This window comes from Scleropages formosus, chromosome 11 (genome assembly GCF_900964775.1).
Source record: "Scleropages formosus chromosome 11, fSclFor1.1, whole genome shotgun sequence".
NCBI lineage: Eukaryota > Metazoa > Chordata > Actinopteri > Osteoglossiformes > Osteoglossidae > Scleropages > Scleropages formosus.
Window position 1 is genome coordinate 27,623,142 of NC_041816.1, and position 18,212 is coordinate 27,641,353.

The window sequence follows — 18,212 nt, forward strand, 5'->3', positions numbered from 1 at the left end:
CTTTTTTTTTTTAATAAGAACACGAGCATCACGTATGTAGGAGACGTTTGAAATAGAGTATAGTTCCTTAAAGTTGTGGCGTCAGCAAGCGGTGAGTCTGCGGAAGGCGCGGTAGGAGCTGCGATCGAAACCTCTGCTGCGTCTCCTGCGACAATTCGCACACGAAAAGTGAGGTAAAACAGCCCAGCCAGCATTTCTTCCACAAGGGGACCTCTGGGTTGCTTAGGTGACGTTTTATCGGTTTCACTTACTTTAACTTCAATGTGAATTAATACTCTCAAGAAAAAAAGGCGCTAAGTTACGAGCGCGCTTCTTGCGGCCGGAGCCACCTGTGTGTGTTGCATTAATATATAAAATCGCGACGGTCGGTGCCTTATGTTTGTCACTGACGGAGTGTAGTTTATTAACGAATGTGTTTTCTTCTTTGTTGGCAGGGAGCTCTTTATGACTCTCACACCTGAACACGCCCCCGCGGGACTGCCATGGCATCGGCGCAGTACTTTCCTCTGACGCTAGGCGGCGACAGAGAGCTGGTGGTGGATGAGTTCGCGTGCCCTACGGGGGTGCAGAGGCTGGTGCAGTCCCTCCAGCCCATGGTGGAGCGTGTGTTCAGGGTCAAGTTTGTAATCGGGGGCGAGGAGGAATCATTGTTTCCTGGAAACGATCAGACTTGGCTGAAGATGACTGGAGACAAAACGGAAGTGGAGGCGGCCAAGGTTTCTCTCTCTTTTTTTTTTTTTTTTTTTTTTTTGGAAACTATGATGTAATACTCAGATGTCACAGTCAGATGACTCGTTTCTGGTTGTGACCATTCATCTTCGCTTCTGTCCCTTCTCTTTCGCTTGCTGTCATCGTTGTTGTGTTGGTCCTACATGCTCCGGTGCTCTTGTTGATCCTGCTGCTTTACCAAGCTTATTTGCATGTCGACACTGTTACATCAGTCATGCTCATTTGCCTAGTCGCTGAATTGCTTCTGTGTCTATAGCAGGGCTGCGAAGTCAGTACACAAAACCTTCAACTCCGAATTAAGTAACCCAAAAATTGCTTCCGACTCCACAGCACTGCCCACAAGTTGCACATTATTTTGGGGGTCGACTTATCTGGTGAATATAGGCCTAAAGATTTCTTATACCTCTAATTTTTGAGGGTCGACTTATACACCGGCATATGTGGTACATTTAGTCGGAGTACATTTTTACCAACTCTGACTCCAGCAACCCAATGATTGCTTCCGACTACGACTCCGACTCCACAGCACTGGTATTTGGCCATACTTGCTTCCTTCCTGTTAGACTGAATTGTGTAGCTCTGCTCATTTCCTTGCATTTCTTTGCTTTATTGGTCTTCATTGTCTTGTGTTTCGGTCATCTTGCTGACCAGAACCGTTTGGTGCTGTTTTTCCACCTGTTGGCTCTGCCAGACTTGCCTTTCCAGGCTTCTTTACTCCTTCTTGGACTGTCTTGCTCATATAGACAAACACTGCCATCCTTTTTTTGGTTCTTTACTTCTTCTTGCTTTGCCATCCTCCTTGTGTGATCGTGTTAGACATTCAAAAATTTGCTTGAGCCCTTGTTATGGTTTTATTGTCTTATTCTGCTTCTCTCTGCCATATTTCAGCTTTTTGTGAAAGGTTTGGTGAACCAGGAAGAGCAGCAAGAGATATCGTACCCAGAGGCCTTAAATTGTGTGTTTTGTGGTGCCAGAGGGTTGTTCATGGACTGCCTGATCAGGAATACCTCTGCACTCATGGTGGTGAGGAACCAAGGGTTTGGGGCTATAAAAACGGGAAGCTGCACTGGTGCAAATGGAGAGGCAATGAGGTAGAATTTCTCTTGATACTTCACATGACATGAGATGTTTGATGGTGCACGTTGGCCCTGGAAAAGTACATTTTTAGGTCTTCTCGATGGAAACAAGATGGTTGTGTACCAGTGCCCTTGTCATGGACAAAATTTGACGCCATTGGTTAACGCGTGATCTGTATTTGGCGTGGCTCATGATCACTTGAAGTGAGATCAAATGCTTTAAAACTCTTGGAAAAAAACTTGGCTGACTTATTATTTATTTGCTCTCAAGTTTGTCTGTTTCTGTCTCTCCCTCTGTTCTCCAGACAGTTTCTCAAGGATCCATGCTTGTTTCTGGTCTGATGGAGCCTGTGGTCCAGGCCTATTCCCTCATACTCACCCTGTTGGAGAATTACAGGGCTAGTCAAGGACAGAACATTGAAGCTGGAGTGGATGTGTTAGGAGATTGCCTTGATTCCCGCCGGGCTTTCAAGGTTCTGGTTGAGCAGTGGTCGGACCGACACACATTGGACCTGCTGCTCTTGCCTAGGCCGGTGAAAGAGATTCTGCTGAATGTGGTAAGAGAGTCCAGACTGGTCATTGAGGGAGAAGGTCCAGGGTTTGCCTCTGTAGAGGGATACAGAGAAGCAGGAGAGGCAGAGAGGTCTATGCTGAGGGATGTCCTAAGATGGACACCTTGGGACAAAGAAGGATACGTACAGGGTCACACCAACTTGGAGAATCCATATCTCTACAATGGAAGAATGATTGGATTTTCACAAGTTCCACCATCTCATCAGCCACGGTGTCAAACCGTCCAGAAGTTCAGTGGAGAAAAGCAACACTTGGGAGAGAGAAATGTTGAGGAGCTGAAGGAGTCGGCAGCACTTGATTCATCCTGTCAGGTTGTCCCCCCAATCCATGACCCCCTACAGAGTCCACAGATGGAAGACAGAGGTTACAGACATGGACCTCAAGAGCTGGGGGAGGAGGAAGGGCTGGCGCTGTCAGTGGGCAGTGCTGAGGAGTTTGGACTCCAGCTGAAGTTCTTTACAGCTATGGGGTACAGTGAAGATGTGGTAAAGAGAGTCTTGGCTAAGACTGGTCCAAAAGAGGTCTCCCAGATTTTGGACCTTGTCCAGCAGGAGCAAGATAAGAAGGCAGAAGAAGAGCGGACACATGTCCCGACAGGTCACTCGCACACAGGTGTGGGAAGATGGGGGGAAGAGGAAGATGCTGCAGGAGATCCAAGCAGGGAGCGAGAGGAGGACAGTGATAAAGAGCAGAGAGGTAGGAATAAAGGGCAGAGGGGGGCAGCAGAGCTGGTGACAGGGGAAGGGGAGGCTGCGTGTGAGGAAAACGCAACAGCGGTGGGGAAGGATGACTTTGTTCTGGGAGTGCTGAAGAATGCCGCCGCCAGCTGTGGATACCCAGAAGAGAGGGTCATAGAGCTGTACAACAACCTCCCAGGTCTGTCCACAGGAGACCTGCTCAAGGAGCTGCAGAAAGAGGCCATGAGGGGAAGAGGGAAGGGGAAGGAGTTGGGACGAGGAGTTGGGGGTGGGGCAGGGAGACATTGGGAAGCTCGCACATCTCCTGCTGTGGAGCACAAGAGGGGAGCAAAGGGCAGAGGGAGACATGAGAAGAAGTCTCATCGCGCTTCAGAATCAGGTGACGTGAGTAGCGATGCTGTGAGTATGGATAACCCGCCAGTCCTGCTTCCACTAAGCCCAGGAAGTGATGTCAGGGGACCCCCCAAGCCCACATACCCTCCAGGTGTTCCACCTGCCTTGAGCGCCTGCTCCCCACTCTCGGTGAAGTCCCAGGATCAACCCGGCCTGGTGAACGTCACCCCAGCAGTTATGGTAACGGGTGAACAGCGATTCCTCGATAGCTTGTTAACGCCCTTTGACCTGAAGCTGACTGATAGCCCCGGGGACCCCAGCCTACGGCGCGTGATCATCGATGGGAGCAACGTTGCCATGAGGTGAGTCGAGGGGGTATGGAAATGGGCTGAAACAGTTCAGTGAAGACCCGAGATGTAGAACATTCAACATCTCGCCCTGTTATACTAGGACCAAATAAATATACACTTCCTGAATTTATTTACATTTATATGTGAGCATATCAAATGTGCAATCGGGAAAATAAATCCTTAGTGAAATGTAGGGGAAAAATAATGCAACGTTTATCTTTTCTTGAGTAAACAATTCTGATTTCACACTGAAAATGGATGGGGAGTCAGTCTGCTCGGTACGAACTCTTTATAGCTTCTCCATTCCCCAGTGTGTGCAGGTTTTCTACACACTATTGCACTCTTATAACACTTTCTCATAAGTCTTAAGTTTGTTTTTCTCAGCCTGTAGTGTAGTGGTTAGAACAACTGCCTTTGGACCCAAAGGTTGCAGATTTGAGCCTCACCTCCAGCTGTAGTACCCTTGAGTAAGGTACTTACCCTCAATTGCTCCAGTAAAATTATCCAGCTGTATAAATGGGTAAATAATTGTAACCTTCACATTGTAAGTTGCTTTGGAGAGAAGTGTCAGCTAAATGAATAAATGTCAACGTAAATGCATTTACGCAGCAACAGTGTACTGGAACTGATCTTTTTTCAGACGGTTCGAGGTTCTTTGGAATCTCAGTGATGGGTCACCTCAAAGCTGATATTTCCATTTATTTATTTAGCTGACACTTCGCCAAAGCAGCTTACAATGTTAAGTTACTTACAAGTGATTTACCATTTATACAGCTGGGGGTTTTACTGGAGCAAGTTAGAGTTAATCCCTTGCTCAAGGGTACTGCAACTAAATGTGGGATTTGAACCTGCAACCTTTGGGTCTAAAGGCAGCAGCTCTGACCAATACACTACCAGCTTAAATTTTTACGTTTGATTTCATACACATTTGAAAAGGAAGTACGGCTGCGCTGATGTTAATGTGCCCGTGTGTTTTCTGCTTGTTGCCTAGCGCATTTTCTGTTTTGCCTTTTAATACACCCTGAAACTTGCATATCAGGGCGTTCTGAAAACAAAAGCGGTCAAGGCCTTTAGGGTCCCATCCCTGCTTTTGTGGAAAATTACCAGATACCTAAATACATATACTGTGTATTCTAAAACACTCTGTATTTACATTTATTCACTTACACATTTCTCCAAAACAACTTGGGAATGTTTACCCATTGATACAGCTGGTAATTTTTACTGGAGCACTATAGATTAAGTACAGTGGTGGGCAAACTACGGCCCGTTGGGCTGTTTAATCCGGCCCGTCAAGTATTTCCAAAATTGTCCTAAAGACCGCATCATTTCGCATTTTTCCTGCAATACCCTGCGTTTCAATTATTGATTCCACTAGATAGTGCTGTTCACCAACAACACTGTTCCCACTGAAATTGAATAAAAGTTTTCTTTACTTTTTAGGTAATGGGTTTAACATGTAATTTTTATTAGTTCACCCTCCTCCCATCTGCTACTGGCCCGGCCCGTCTGTCAAATTTTAAAACACAGTGTGGCCCTTGAGTCAAAAAGTTTGCCCACCCCTGGGTTAAGTACCTTGCTCAAGGGTACTATCGCTGTAGACAGGATTTGAACCAGAAACTTTTGGATTGAAAGGCAGCAGCTCTAATCACAGTGCTGTTCAGTGCTTCTGTGTAGTTCACCATAATCAGTAAAAGGAAAAGAATAATATCTTTAGAACAACAGAGTACACACACACACACACTGTCTGAACCGCTTGTCCCATTCGGGGTCGCGGAGAGCCAGAGCCTAACCCAGCAACACAGGGGGTAAGGCTGGAGGGGGACGCCAGTCCGTCACGAGGCACCCCAAATGGGATATTATAATATGGTCATAACGATAATATAACTGTGAAATGGAACTACACTTCAGCACAAGATTATATCTGTAAAATGTATGTCAGAGACAGGGAGTTGATAGGAAGCCTTACAGAATAATCCCCTAATAATCTTTACCTTCCTGTCCACCCAGCCATGGTCTTAGTCAGTTTTTCTCATGCCGTGGCATCGCCTTAGCAGTCCAGTTCTTCTGGAACCGGGGCCACCGCAACGTCACCACCTTTGTCCCCCAGTGGCGGCTGAAGAGACATCCGAAGGTCACAGGTGGGCTTTTGAGAAACAGCGACAGGTGTAAAATGTGTGTGTGTGTGTGTGTGTGTGTGTGTGGGGAGGGAGACAAAAAGGGTAAAGGGATCTTCAGGTTCCTGAATGTGTGATGTTGCCATGTGGTTACATTCTGCTGCCAGACAATTAATTTTCAGTTCTATTTATTTTTATAGAGCGCTCTTCTCATGCATTGACACAGAGGGCTTGAACACAGGCATAGGGCGAAGAAACAAATACACCTGAACCTGGAGAATCTAGAGAATCTGGAGAATGTCTCTGTTGAGCCATAAACCAGATTGCCAGACCCAGTCCTCACTGGACCAGTTTCTCTTACTGTGAAGTGTTGGAGTGGATCTTTTGCAGATTATTCCAGGTTCTTTGGAGACTCGCTGATGAGGCGTAATGAAGCTTTACCATATTTTATTTTGCACAGATTTTCACTCAATGTTAAATTTCAGCAGCTGCTGGGGTCTTCTTTCATTGGCACTTAAGGGGGTTGGAAAAAATGCAGACGTGACCATCTCCTTCTTTCTTTGTGTTTCAGAGGTACACTTATTGGTGAAATTTAGTTTTTCAGATGGCCTCTAGCAGTGTTAACTCGGTAATATAGGAGCAGCTGTAATACTTTTGCAGTACTTAAGTATAGATTTAGTGAAATCAGCTTTTAAACACAGTAGTAAATAATTTTAAAAACACAGCCAGACTTTGAAGAGATGGGTTAAACACAAAAAAAAAAAAAAAAAAAATTCAGGTGTTGATTTAGTCCTGCTGAAACAAAGTGCATAAATAGTGTCATATGGGCAGTTTCTGAGTGTATGGTTATTTCCGGTTAAGTTATATGTATTTATTTGACACTTAGACTACAATTATTTATCCTTTTATACAGCTGGGTCATTTTTACTGGAGCAATTAGGTTTAAGTACCTTACTAGAGGATACTGCAGCAGGAGGTGGTATTTGAACCTGGATCTATTGAGTGGAAGGCAGCGCTCTAGCTATTACGCCACTGGCAAGAGTTGGGAGAATGCAATAGTCATTAAAAAAAGTGCAGTTGTACATTTAGGGTTCTTTAATGACCTCTATTGCCCTTCCAGAGCAACACTACTTGACTGAGCTCCAAAACCTGGGTCTTCTCTCCTTAACTCCATCAAGAGAGGTGCAAGGAATGAGAATCAACTCCTACGATGACAGGTGGGTCTCACCCCATCCTTCCATTCAGGCCCCTTTTTGTGCACCATGTGTGGCTCTTTTTCAGGCTTTAATTTTACAGGAGGCAGGATGATAGTATAATTCAAAAAAGTGCTTAATTTTCATAGAAACCTCAAAAACAAACTTGTTTTGGTTTTGCATACATAGGAACATTGATTAAAATGTCTTGCTTGTGTCAGTTTGAGTAATTGGGAAGTATTAAATGCACTATATTGGGTACATAACCCACACACACACACACACATATATTATCTGAAACCGCTTGTCCCAAGCAGGGTCGTGGTGAACCGGAGCCTAACCTGGCAACACAGGGTGCAAGGCTGGAGGGGGAGGGGACACACCCAGGACGGGGCGCCAGTCCATTGCCAGGCACCCCAAGCAGGACTTGAACCCCAGACCTGCCAGAGAGAGCCACCATGCCCCCCTGTGTACATAACCAACATTTCTAATAATATTTTTGGGCTCAGGAGGTTTTTCGGTTTTAAAATGAGATGTTACATGGCCTTTAGGATTGTTAGGAAACAGTTGCTGCTAAAAGACGAATAATGAAACGTTACTATATTAGATCAAAGCATGAATGATAACCACCATCCCCTATCCCCCGCTCATCAGATTGAAGTAAAGGGAGGCACAATGGTACAGCAGATAACCGATTTCATGCGGGCTCTTTGACAGGGGGTCGGATCTGTTCCTGTTCAGTCTGTGTGGAGTTTCCATGTTCCTCCCATAGTCTAAAGACATGTTTCAGATGCCTTAGTGATTCGAAAGGGCCCATGTTACTGTGTGTGTGTGTGGGTGTGGGTGTGGGGAGTGCACCCTGTATGTCCGAGAATACCAAAATGACCCTCACTTAGGGTTATCAATATGATCAGTACTGAGGGACTATGAGAAAAAGTAAAACTACAGTCTTTAGAAGAACTCCAAGAATGTAGTTCAAGGAAACGGCTCTCAGAAAGGGAAAGGTGTAAACATCAAACATAAGGAAAACTCTTATGTAAAAGGGGGGGGGGGGTGATTTTTGAGAAATTAGGTTGCACTGCCCTGTACTATTGATGTTAAGGTTACAGGTTTACATCCCAGAAGATGCCATGCTGTGTCCTCTTGACCAAGATTAAATTGTTTATTCCATTAAAATGTTGAATGTAGCTGTATGAACACATAACATGTAATACAAATTGATGGAGCATTCTTGTCACATTTAAGACATGTTGAGGTGTCTACAGGATTGCCGTCCTGTACCATTCGCTATCAGCAGGGTGTAACATTCAGCCATAATTCTGATAATCTAATAAATAAATTTGTTTCACATTTTCAAGGGTGAAATTCGATTAGTGAATAGTTGTAACTTATCCCAGTTTTTATATACTTGTCTAATTTCTGTAAATATACAATGCATTTACTAGTGCTTTTTGCCAGAACAACTTGCAATTATTTACCCATTTATGCAGCTGGATAGTTTTCCTGGAGCAACTCAGGATGAGTCCTTTTTTTCCAGAGGTACTACAGCTTGAGGTGGGATTTGAACCCTCAGCTTTTGGGCCCCAAAACAGCAGCTTTGACCATTACACTACCAGTGGTCAGAGCTGCTTAAAAGTATGTGAACCCTATAGGGATGGTCATTATTCTTGTTCAAAATATTAGATAAAATCTAAATGATAAATCTTAAGATATAAATAATTATAATTTACACACCCGACTCTACTTACCTACTTGGCTTAATGAACTTTGGGTTCACTTATTTTTACACCTGCACTACTTGTTTCTACCACACACGATTTCCTCCTAAGCAGCATATAGAACTGATCACTACACACTTATAATGTCACATGAGAAACACTGATTAAATAACAATTCTATGGTGAAACGAAGCAACGCAGAGGCTTCAAATATTTTGAAGCAGCACTATAGTTGGTGACATCTTTGACATGTAAAAATATCTTTCCCACATTTAATGTTATTGCAAATGCTGGAAAGCAGTGATTAAAAAGGGTATGAAGCATACTGTAAAGTAGGAAAAAAGGCACTGAAAGGATTTTTTCATGTCAGCAGTAATGATTGTGATACTAATGGTGCTACAGGTTCCTGCTCCATCTGGCTCAGAAGACAGATGGAGTGATTGTGACGAATGACAACCTGAGAGACCTTTTGGACGAATCGCCAGCCTGGAGAGACATCATCAAGAAAAGGTAGAGAGAGAACTGAAGGGGAGGAGAGGAAGAGCTGTATGTCCTTTGCAGAGTAGAGATAGGAGAAGTAATGAGAAATGGAGACCAAACCAAGGGAAGTGGTTCAGATAAAGAAAAAAAAAAAAAAAAAACATCTAAGTATCGTGCCCTGCGGAACACCTCTTGAGATTGTTAAACAAGCCGAGAAGGAAACGCACTAAACCACCTGGTATGAATCTTTATCAGGCAGATCTTACTATTTCAGTGGTAGTGTTCTGATACCATGCTGTGAGGTAAGGAGAATGCGGTGGCTGTGTCAGATTGAAGCTTTCTCAATGAGCTGAAGGTCGCTATCAGATCAAAGAGCTTCTGATGCTGCAAGAAGGGCAATTTTAGTAGAGTAGGTGATCTTCAGTGTAGGCTGATCTCCTGGAGATCACTCTGGCTAAGGAATGTGGATAATTGATTGTTAATGACATATTCAAGGGTTTTTGAAAGAATAGAGGTGGGAGGCTGGTCTGTAATTCTGGACTGAGTCTGGGTGAAGAGAAGATTTCTTCATCAGAGCTGAGGAATGCCCACTTTTGAAGGAAGATGGGAGGCAAAGGGAGGAGACTGAGGAATTAAAGATAGATGAGATGAAAGGAATGTTCAGAAACTTGTGCGGTTTTGCGCATCTCCTTTATCTTATCTCTGAAGACTCGCTATGATTTAAGTATTGCCCTTCTGCTTGGACCCTGAAGGGTCCTCACTCTCCTTTAAAGACTGCTTTTGGCTGGAGTCTCTGTTGTTACACACTAATCAACCCTGGTCACGCAGGTGTTGCTCTAGAAAGTCTTCACCCTCCTGGTCTCGTACTCTGCTGTAATGCAAGTTCTCTCACAGGTTGCTCCAGTACACATTCGTTGGTGATCTCTTCATGGTGCCTGATGACCCGCTTGGCCGTGGAGGACCCCACTTGAAAGACTTCCTCCGATCTCAGGACAGGTATGCCCCAGGTGCTAGGGCTTTGGATACACAATAAACCCCAGACGTATTGAGCTTTGGATATACCAAGAACCTCAGACACAGGTATTTTAACAAGTATACCTGCCTGGGTTACCTGTTCTGTATCTTGTACACCTTGACATTTGCATTACTGGTGGGATGTGTCTAATCAATGCCTCAGATTTAATTTATTTCTTTAGCTGACATTTATCTCCAAAGGGAGTTACAGTGCTGAGCTGAGTAATTTTTTTTCTGGAGCAATTTAGAGTTGGATTCTTGCTCAGGCTACTACAGCAGGAGGTGGCACTGAAACCCCAGTCCTTTGAGTGCAAAGTGGTAGAACTAACCACTACACCACCTGTACTCCCTTTTTGTTTTGCTGCCTGTGGCATCAGGAGGTGTGGTGGCGTAGTCGGTTGGACCGGGTCCTGCTCTCTGGTGGGTCTGGGGTTTGAGTCCCGCTTGGGGTGCCTTGTGACGGACTGGCATCCTGCCCTGGGTGTGTCCCCTTCCCCTCCAGCCCTACGCCCTGTGTTGCTGGGTTAGGCTCTGGCTCCCCCGCAACCCCATAGGGGACAAGTGGTTCAGACAGACAGTGTGTGCCTGTGTCATTTATATTCAAACAAAAGAATCCTCTAAATGATCGAGTAATGTGAATTAAATAAGGCATGCAGTTTTTTTTTTTTTTTAGTTTTACTGTGATTGAGAGCCTATTTTAATTACAGAAATGCACTTTTTTCCTCCATCATTACAAGTTTTGCACCCCTAAAAGAATTTTATTCAAAACTGCTTTTGTGCTCCGTTTACTCATTTAGACCCATTCAGTTCTTTCAGTCAGGAGCTCAGTGAAGTATGACTAAGATGGGAATGGGAAAAAAAAAACCCAGTAAAGCCTGACAAAGCCAGATGGTTCAGGTATACAAAGAGCTGGAAACAATAAAACTGAATTTGTGCCAGGAAGTTAAGACATGGAAGGTATTTTTCTGAACACTCTTTCCTGTTTCTTTCGGTCTTTGTCTCGCAGATCTCCAGTCCCTGGAAGCCACACATTTTCAGGACTGGGATCCCCCTTCCCTCCCCTTCCCCCACCCAATGCCCAGACAGAAGTCTTGCAGTACCGAGATCGGACAGTTGGGTTTCCACTGCACAGAGGAGGTCTTCATGGGTTCGAAGGAGGGAGGGGCCGGGGTCAAAGCAGAGGAAAGGGGAGGGGCGGAATCAGACCGGAGCCAGTACATATGAGTGGAGGGAAGGAGAGGAGTGCGGCTCAGACCTCAAACCTCAGGGAGCAGTTGTGTCAGGTGTTTAAAGGGGAAGACAGTGTGGTCACAATGGTTCTGACCTGCAACCCCAGCATCACTGATACCAACTCGCTGTCTGATATCATCCTGCAAGTCCTGGAGGAAAGGGCAAGAAACAGTTAAAGTGTGAAGGAGAAATGGAGGCGATTACTTAGGCAAGAGTGTGGTTATGGGAGGAGATGACAGAGAAGGGTCCAGGGAAAAAAAAGCCAAGCAGCAGGAAAAGACTCTTAGATGGTTGAAATATCAAAGTTGTTAATTTGGTGTTGGAACTCCAGGAAGGGTTATGAAACAGACTTGTGCGAGCAGACACCAGGTCTTACTTTTATGTTAAATAATTATAAAGGTAAAGTTTTTAAATAGTAAGTTAATAGCTTAATTTGGTTGGATATTCAATATGTAATGTCAAGGGAAGGACAGTCTGGGGGAGAGGGGTATTCAAAGAATTAATATAAATTATTTTGTTTTAACTGAAGTGTTGTCTTAATGGCTGTAATATTTGTTTTAAGAAACTTCATACTGAACATATGCATTTCAGATGTTTGTCTAACTTGCACCAGTCTAAGTGATTGCATTGTCCTTCGTGATCTTTTAAAATTGGTGCTTTACGTTGTTGATCTAAAGAAAGGAAGGAGCATTTTTCACGATGTACCAAATGATGGCAGACACCCTTTGTGATTGTTCCTTTCACCAAGGTGCATATTTTGAATTTAAATGTTTGTTCTCATAAGGTATCCCTTGTAAGAGTTGACAGCTTGTTATGTTAATTTAAATTTCTCGGTGAAATTATCTTGCAATTCGATGATTTTTTTTTGACTACATGAGGAAAGGTTGTGCGTGCATGTGTAATATATAAAATATTCAGTATCCAGAGGATAAAGATGGTCAAGATTTCTCTGCAGATCATCAGTGGGTGTTGGTATCATATGTTAATACATGCCAGATTCTACAGACAAAGATCCGAAACTCGAGTGCAAAAATGGTTCTTTTTACGATTCAGAATTGTCAGTATTTAAATAAAGTGCTTTATTTCTATAGCTTTTTTTTGGAGTGGTGATTTGCATACAGCCTCTTTTGAACTTTTCCTTATCACTGCAGAAAGGGGTTTATAGCTTCAATGTTATGGTTTGGGTTTAGGTATGGATGTTTATTTCAGGGCTTTGGGGTAAATTCTAAAATAGAAGCCCATAAAATTTGTGTGGTTTTTTTTTTTTTTTTTTTTTTTTTTTTTTTTTTTTTAATCACTATGCAGTGGGTTCAGTGTTCACACTAACTGAATTGGGGCAAACATTTTGTCTGGTGCCCTTAAAAAAGCCTATATTTCTTCAGTCCCTTATTTAGTATGTTAGAATCAGTTTTCATGTTAAAAGGCTTGCGTGTATCTGTCTCCCCCCCCCCCCCCCGCTTTGGTCTAAATGTCTCTCAGTTCAAATCCACCTGCTTCAGGCATAGTTGTGACTAAATTCTACAGGTTTCAGTGCCCTGTACAATACTGTCCAGCATGGGCACCTCTTAATATCTTGCATATTTATTCTGAGTTAGTATTTGGATCAACCCCTGAATGACAATATGTAAATGTTCTGAGTGACTAAGTGGTTATACTGATGCTGCACTGAACATTTACATATTGTAACGACCTGCGTTACTGCGAGTTCGAGCGGAGAATGTTTATTGTGATTAGTTGCATTGTGGGAAAGATGTGAATGAAGTGTGCAACCACTGGGGGGGTTTAAGGGGATAATAAAGGGGTGTCTGTGTTTTGACTTAATGTGTAATTGCTTCTCATGGTTTTTCCCCAATGCAAGGGTCTTCTTAAGGTGTTAGGGGTTAACTTTCTTGCAGAAGGTGCAATTAGGAAGAATGTTTGACCAAAGCAAGATGGAAAATGGGTTTGTAGAGGACAAGGTCCCTCTCCTTAATAGGGAAAACATTAGCGCTAAAGGTGGACATCCTCCCCACTTTGCTCTACCTTGTGCAGGTGTACCCCTTGCCCCGCACAATGCAGAGAGGCCTCACGAAGGACGTTTTTGATCTTGTGTGGGGGGGGGGCAGGTATGAGTATGTGAGGTTGGAGGTCATGTACCTTCCAAAGGAAGAGGGAGGGAGGTATGTGCCTGATATTCCTCTTAAACTAGATTGTCTCTTCCTCTCCCAGTTATGTAACTGACTGGCAGCTCCGATTATGCATCCCCACCAGTACTTTGTGGGTCTTTGGTTGGCCCTTCCAATGTGCCAGTTGGTGAAGTCTTGGTCCAACACCGGGCCTAATGCCGAGACACGGCCCGCCCATTACAGCCGTGTCGAGGCAGAGACCCTCCTTAAGCACGGGGCCTTGTATAAGGCCTTGGTCAAGAGGAGAGGAGCTCGAGCTCTTTTGGGACTTGAGGAGGGTACCTGGGCCAGGTTTCAGCCAAAGGGGCTTGATCACCATCTGCAAGATTTGAACTGGCGTTGTATACACAGTAACTTACCGGTCAAAGTAGTTCTGTATAGGCACAAATTGACCAGCCACCCACTCTGCCCTCGACTCTAGTGTGGCGAGAGTGAAACTCTTGCACATGCCTTTTGGGACTGCGGGCAGGTGCGGGATGTCTGGCATTTGGTGACTCGCCTGTGCAGGAAGATCAATCCGCATATGGTACTGATGTACAACAAAGTCTTGAGGGGATGGAACCCTAGCGTTCAGAAGGCAGCAGTCGCCCGGATGTGGCTGGTGATTAGCATGGCCAAGCAAATGCTTTGAAACGCAAGAACCCAGCTGGTCCAGACAGAGGTAGACTTGGGCGTCCAGGGTGTGTATCATAAAATCCGGGCTGACCTAACGTTTAGGATGGAGAAAAATGTCACTCAGTGGGGTTGCTCGGAAGCCAAAGAGAGGTGGAAAGGCTTCTTTTGGCTATGACCCCACAGGTTTGTGAGAGATCCTCCATCCTGCGGTAAGTAACACACGTCCTTTCGCACTTACAAAACACCGTAACCCCTATTTTTGGTGCATGTAAGTGTTGCGTTTTATGGTGTGTTATATGTCTTATGTTAGGTGTAGGATTTATAATTTCTATAGCACATTTTATTTATTTTGCGCTATTTTAAAAATTTATAGCACTGATTGGACTTTTAAGTAGTCACCTATAAATGACAACGTGTGGGTTGTGTTTGTATTTTCTTATTTATTTATTGTTATTTATGTATTAATTAACTTTAATGTAGTGTAGATTTAGTTTTGTTGTGCGGTGCATGTTGTGTTTTAACTCTGCATATGTACTTTATCGTTCACCTACTCTACTAAAACAACAATAAGGGAGACGTTGCGAAAAGGGAATTGCCCAAAAACGGTAAGTAAGGTGTATGGTAACACCCTGGGAACAGGCCAGGGGACCGCCCATCTTGAGCGGTAAATGTTTCTGGGTAAGTTTTCCTTTAATTATTTATTAAGCATGGTTTTAAGCCTTGGGGTATGTCTTTTAGTGTTTTTAAGGTTCTGCCATGTGGTTCTTATATTAGTTGGTCTTATTGATTTTAGTATTATTTTAAATTTTATTGTTTGCATGGCAGTTTTTAGGATTAATTTATTTATTGACTAAAGATTTTAATTATCGGAAATGATGAATGGAGAAATTTATTTCTGTCGAGTAAGACAGTGTGTGGAGCCAGCCACCTTTGGGTGGGTTGGTGATCCATTCTGATCCATGAGGAGGAGAGAAAGGAAAAGGGGGAAAAAAAAAAAAGCCTAATCGCTTCTCAGCCTTTCGGCTAAGATCAAAATGTACCAGCATTTTGTTCCCCTCTGCCTGTCTTTCCCATTGCGGCATTTGGTGAATTCGTGGTCCAATGTTGGACCAAAGGCCGAGTCTCTGCCAGACCACTATAAACAGATGGTGAAATGGAGTAAGATCATTCCGGCAGACACTGACACAAGTACCCTCCTCAAGCACAAAGTGTTATATAATGCTTTGCTGGAGAGGAGGGGAACGCGAGTGATGTTGGGCCTTGTGGAAGACATTTGGACTTGAATTCAGCCAATAGGCTACAGGATTTAAACTGGCAGTACCTCCATGAAAGATTACCCGTAATGGAGAAACTTTATAGGTACGGGTTGACTGGACGTCCCAACTGCCCTCGACCCCAGTGTTTAGGTTCGAAAACGATCAAACGTGTTTTGGGATTGCGGTTATGCCGGCACAGTCCGGTCACTGGTCGAGCCCTTGTGCAGGGAGTTAGATGGTGAGATGGCGTCGACTTTCGATGATATCATGAAGAGACTGTCCCCCAAGGTAAACAAAGCAGCCTCTGGTAGGATATGGTTGATTGTGAGTTTGACAAAGAAAGAATTGTGGAATGCACGCATTAACCTTGTCCGAAAGGGGTTGAAAATGGGAGCCTATGGTATTTTTTTTGAAAATTCGAGCTGACCTGAAGTTGAGGATAAATTTATGTGATCGCCTGGGGCTACCGCGAGGCAAAGGACAGATGGAAAGGCCTCATGGAAAAATGTGCTTGAAGCTCCAAGGATGGACATCTGCTTTATGGAACTGCATCTTTTTAAAACATATTGTACTTTTTTGTATCCTACCCCCTTGTATATCTATATTTCCCTTTTATATTTTTTCTATTAATTTGTGTGGATTTTATCTGTATAGCATTTTATTCACAGATTTTAGTGGCCTTGTTTTATTAGGTTATTTTGTGCACTTCTAACTTTTTTATATTGATTAACTTATTATGTGTATGTTTGCTTTGTATTTATTTGTCTGATTTTAGGTTTTGGGGGGTATGGTAAAGTTTTATATTGTATTTTAGAAGTATTTTATGTGTTTTGGAAGATGCATGTATGTGATATGATGACTCAGGTTAAGCTGCCATTGGGGGACAGTCCTTTCATGGGTATGTTGCTGTGGGGAAGACGTAGGTCAGTTATATATTCTTAAGCCAGGAAGGGGGATTGTTATGGGAAAGAGACTTTGTTATTGTCTTGACAATGCATTTTATGCGATTGCTTTTTAGTAAGCTTTGTTGACCAACAGTAGGAAATGTGGTTTTGGATTTGTTTGACTGTAAATTTGTTGATGTTTGTTTTTAATTGTGTATTGTATTAATAACTTCATTAAATAAAGTTAATTTAAAAAAAAGCGTATGTCTTTGAAGAAAGGGGGTCCTCGGATCGACAGCATTATTTCCCTGTGTACCGGTGTTCTACTAAAATGTTCGAAATGACCGCTACCTGTGTGTCCTTCTCCCTATCCAAACCCAGAGTGTCGCGTGCCGCAATATTAAGATGATATCTTTGTCCAATCTTATTCTAATAATAGCGTACTATTTTCTGATTATTTAGTACTTGGTTCCATTCATTTTCAGATGCTTTTCTCCGGTAACATACAACTCAGAGTAAACAAAAGTGGATTTCAAAACGAAGATACAGACACGTGATGCACGAAACAGGGTCAGTTGTCAAATGCCACCATCTCTGCCAATTTCTGTATGACATTAACATGGTCAGCTGTGCCTACAGAGCATACCGGTGATTCTGACAAATGATGTAACGCAAGTTTCTGGAACAGCTAGGAGAATGGGAGAGAAGTAGGTCCTGAAGAGATGCATTTTAAGACCCTTGCTGAATTTCAAAAGGGATCCTGCTCTCTGGGTTTTAGGATGCAGATCCTTTGTTCTAATCAGAGCAATTTTGGGTAGGCACCTTTCAGCTGGGAATGGGATTCGAGCCTGGAATGCAGTATTACACCAATTTTTTTTTATATAAGTATGACAAATCAAAAACAAAAGAATATTTTGAACTAATTCCTTTTATTCTGAACTAATTATTTTGAACTAATTCCTTTTATTTGACAGTGAGTCTTAAATTACCTACATTTAGAATAAAAATAAATATACTGGCAGTCCTGCAATAAATTCCAGTTTTGTGAAGCTCAAGAAAGTTTTTTTTTTTTTTTTTTTGACTGACTCAGAGGTTATGATTCAGTTCTTTGGGAATTTTTGAGGCTATACTCAAAAATCGAATTTGTACTAAGTCCGAGCAGTTAGGTACGGTTTGTATCTAACATCAATTACGCCAAATGTTTGTCTTAGGTCAACGCCAGTACTATATACTTTTTCCAATTACTTTATTATTTCCACTTTAATTTAAGTTGTGATCGTTTTCCTTTTCGTTGATGCATCACCATTACTTACATCACACTTAAGCTTTGGTGCCATGATTACAAGGGTAAAACAAAAAAAATTAAAGCCAAAGACAGTAACACACACAAGACACTTAACAGCAACATGGTCCGGCTGAAAAGAACAAAGTCTTTCTCCTACCTCGGGCTCACATGGCCATGAGCCGATGAACTGCTTTAGATGCACGATGATTTGATGCACGTTGCAAAGTAGTGCCCATTTGTTATTACGAACCATTGTATGCAATTTTTAATAGAATAGGGTTTACGGAAGGGGGGGGTTCATAATTACAGGTTGCACGTAAGTCGGACGTTCGTAACCTGGGGACTGCCTGTATGAAAAAGTATAATTCCATTAATGCTTCAGACCAGTTTGAGGTTTTCTTTTTTAAAAAATACTCAATATGAAAAGAATGGAAGTAAACAAATATGTAAATTCATGAATGTATGGAGGAACATTACTAGGAAAAGTAGTGTGCCT

At 43.0% G+C, this 18,212-nt stretch overlaps 1 protein-coding gene across 3 annotated transcripts; it reads left to right on the forward strand.

Moving 5' to 3' along the window:
- Positions 1 to 12,745, forward strand: LOC114909062 (protein KHNYN-like). 3 transcript variants are annotated; one of them, XM_029255961.1, is made up of 9 exons: positions 1 to 173; positions 435 to 716; positions 1,618 to 1,752; positions 2,111 to 3,771; positions 5,770 to 5,900; positions 6,997 to 7,093; positions 9,190 to 9,297; positions 10,162 to 10,263; positions 11,288 to 12,745. In XM_029255961.1, exons 2-9 carry the CDS (start codon positions 483 to 485, stop codon positions 11,685 to 11,687), a joined length of 2,868 nt encoding a protein of 955 aa, XP_029111794.1. In that variant the 5' UTR covers positions 1 to 173; positions 435 to 482; the 3' UTR covers positions 11,688 to 12,745. The 3 variants fall into 3 exon arrangements, with proteins under 3 accessions (XP_029111794.1, XP_029111796.1, XP_029111795.1); XM_029255962.1 differs by having other exon boundaries at positions 163 to 226; XM_029255963.1 differs by lacking the exons at positions 10,162 to 10,263; positions 11,288 to 12,745 and having other exon boundaries at positions 9,190 to 9,301.
- The last annotated feature ends 5,467 nt before the right edge of the window (positions 12,746 to 18,212 follow it).

Excerpts from the sequence above, each read along its gene's own strand:
- LOC114909062 (XM_029255961.1), top strand. The coding sequence starts at position 483 with ATGGCATCGGCGCAGTACTTTCCTCTGACGCTAGGCGGCGACAGAGAG. Across the intron at positions 5,901-6,996 it reads GAGACATCCGAAGGTCACAG|AGCAACACTACTTGACTGAG; the intron begins GTGGGCTTTTGA and ends TTGCCCTTCCAG. Across the intron at positions 10,264-11,287 it reads TTCCTCCGATCTCAGGACAG|ATCTCCAGTCCCTGGAAGCC; the intron begins GTATGCCCCAGG and ends TTTGTCTCGCAG.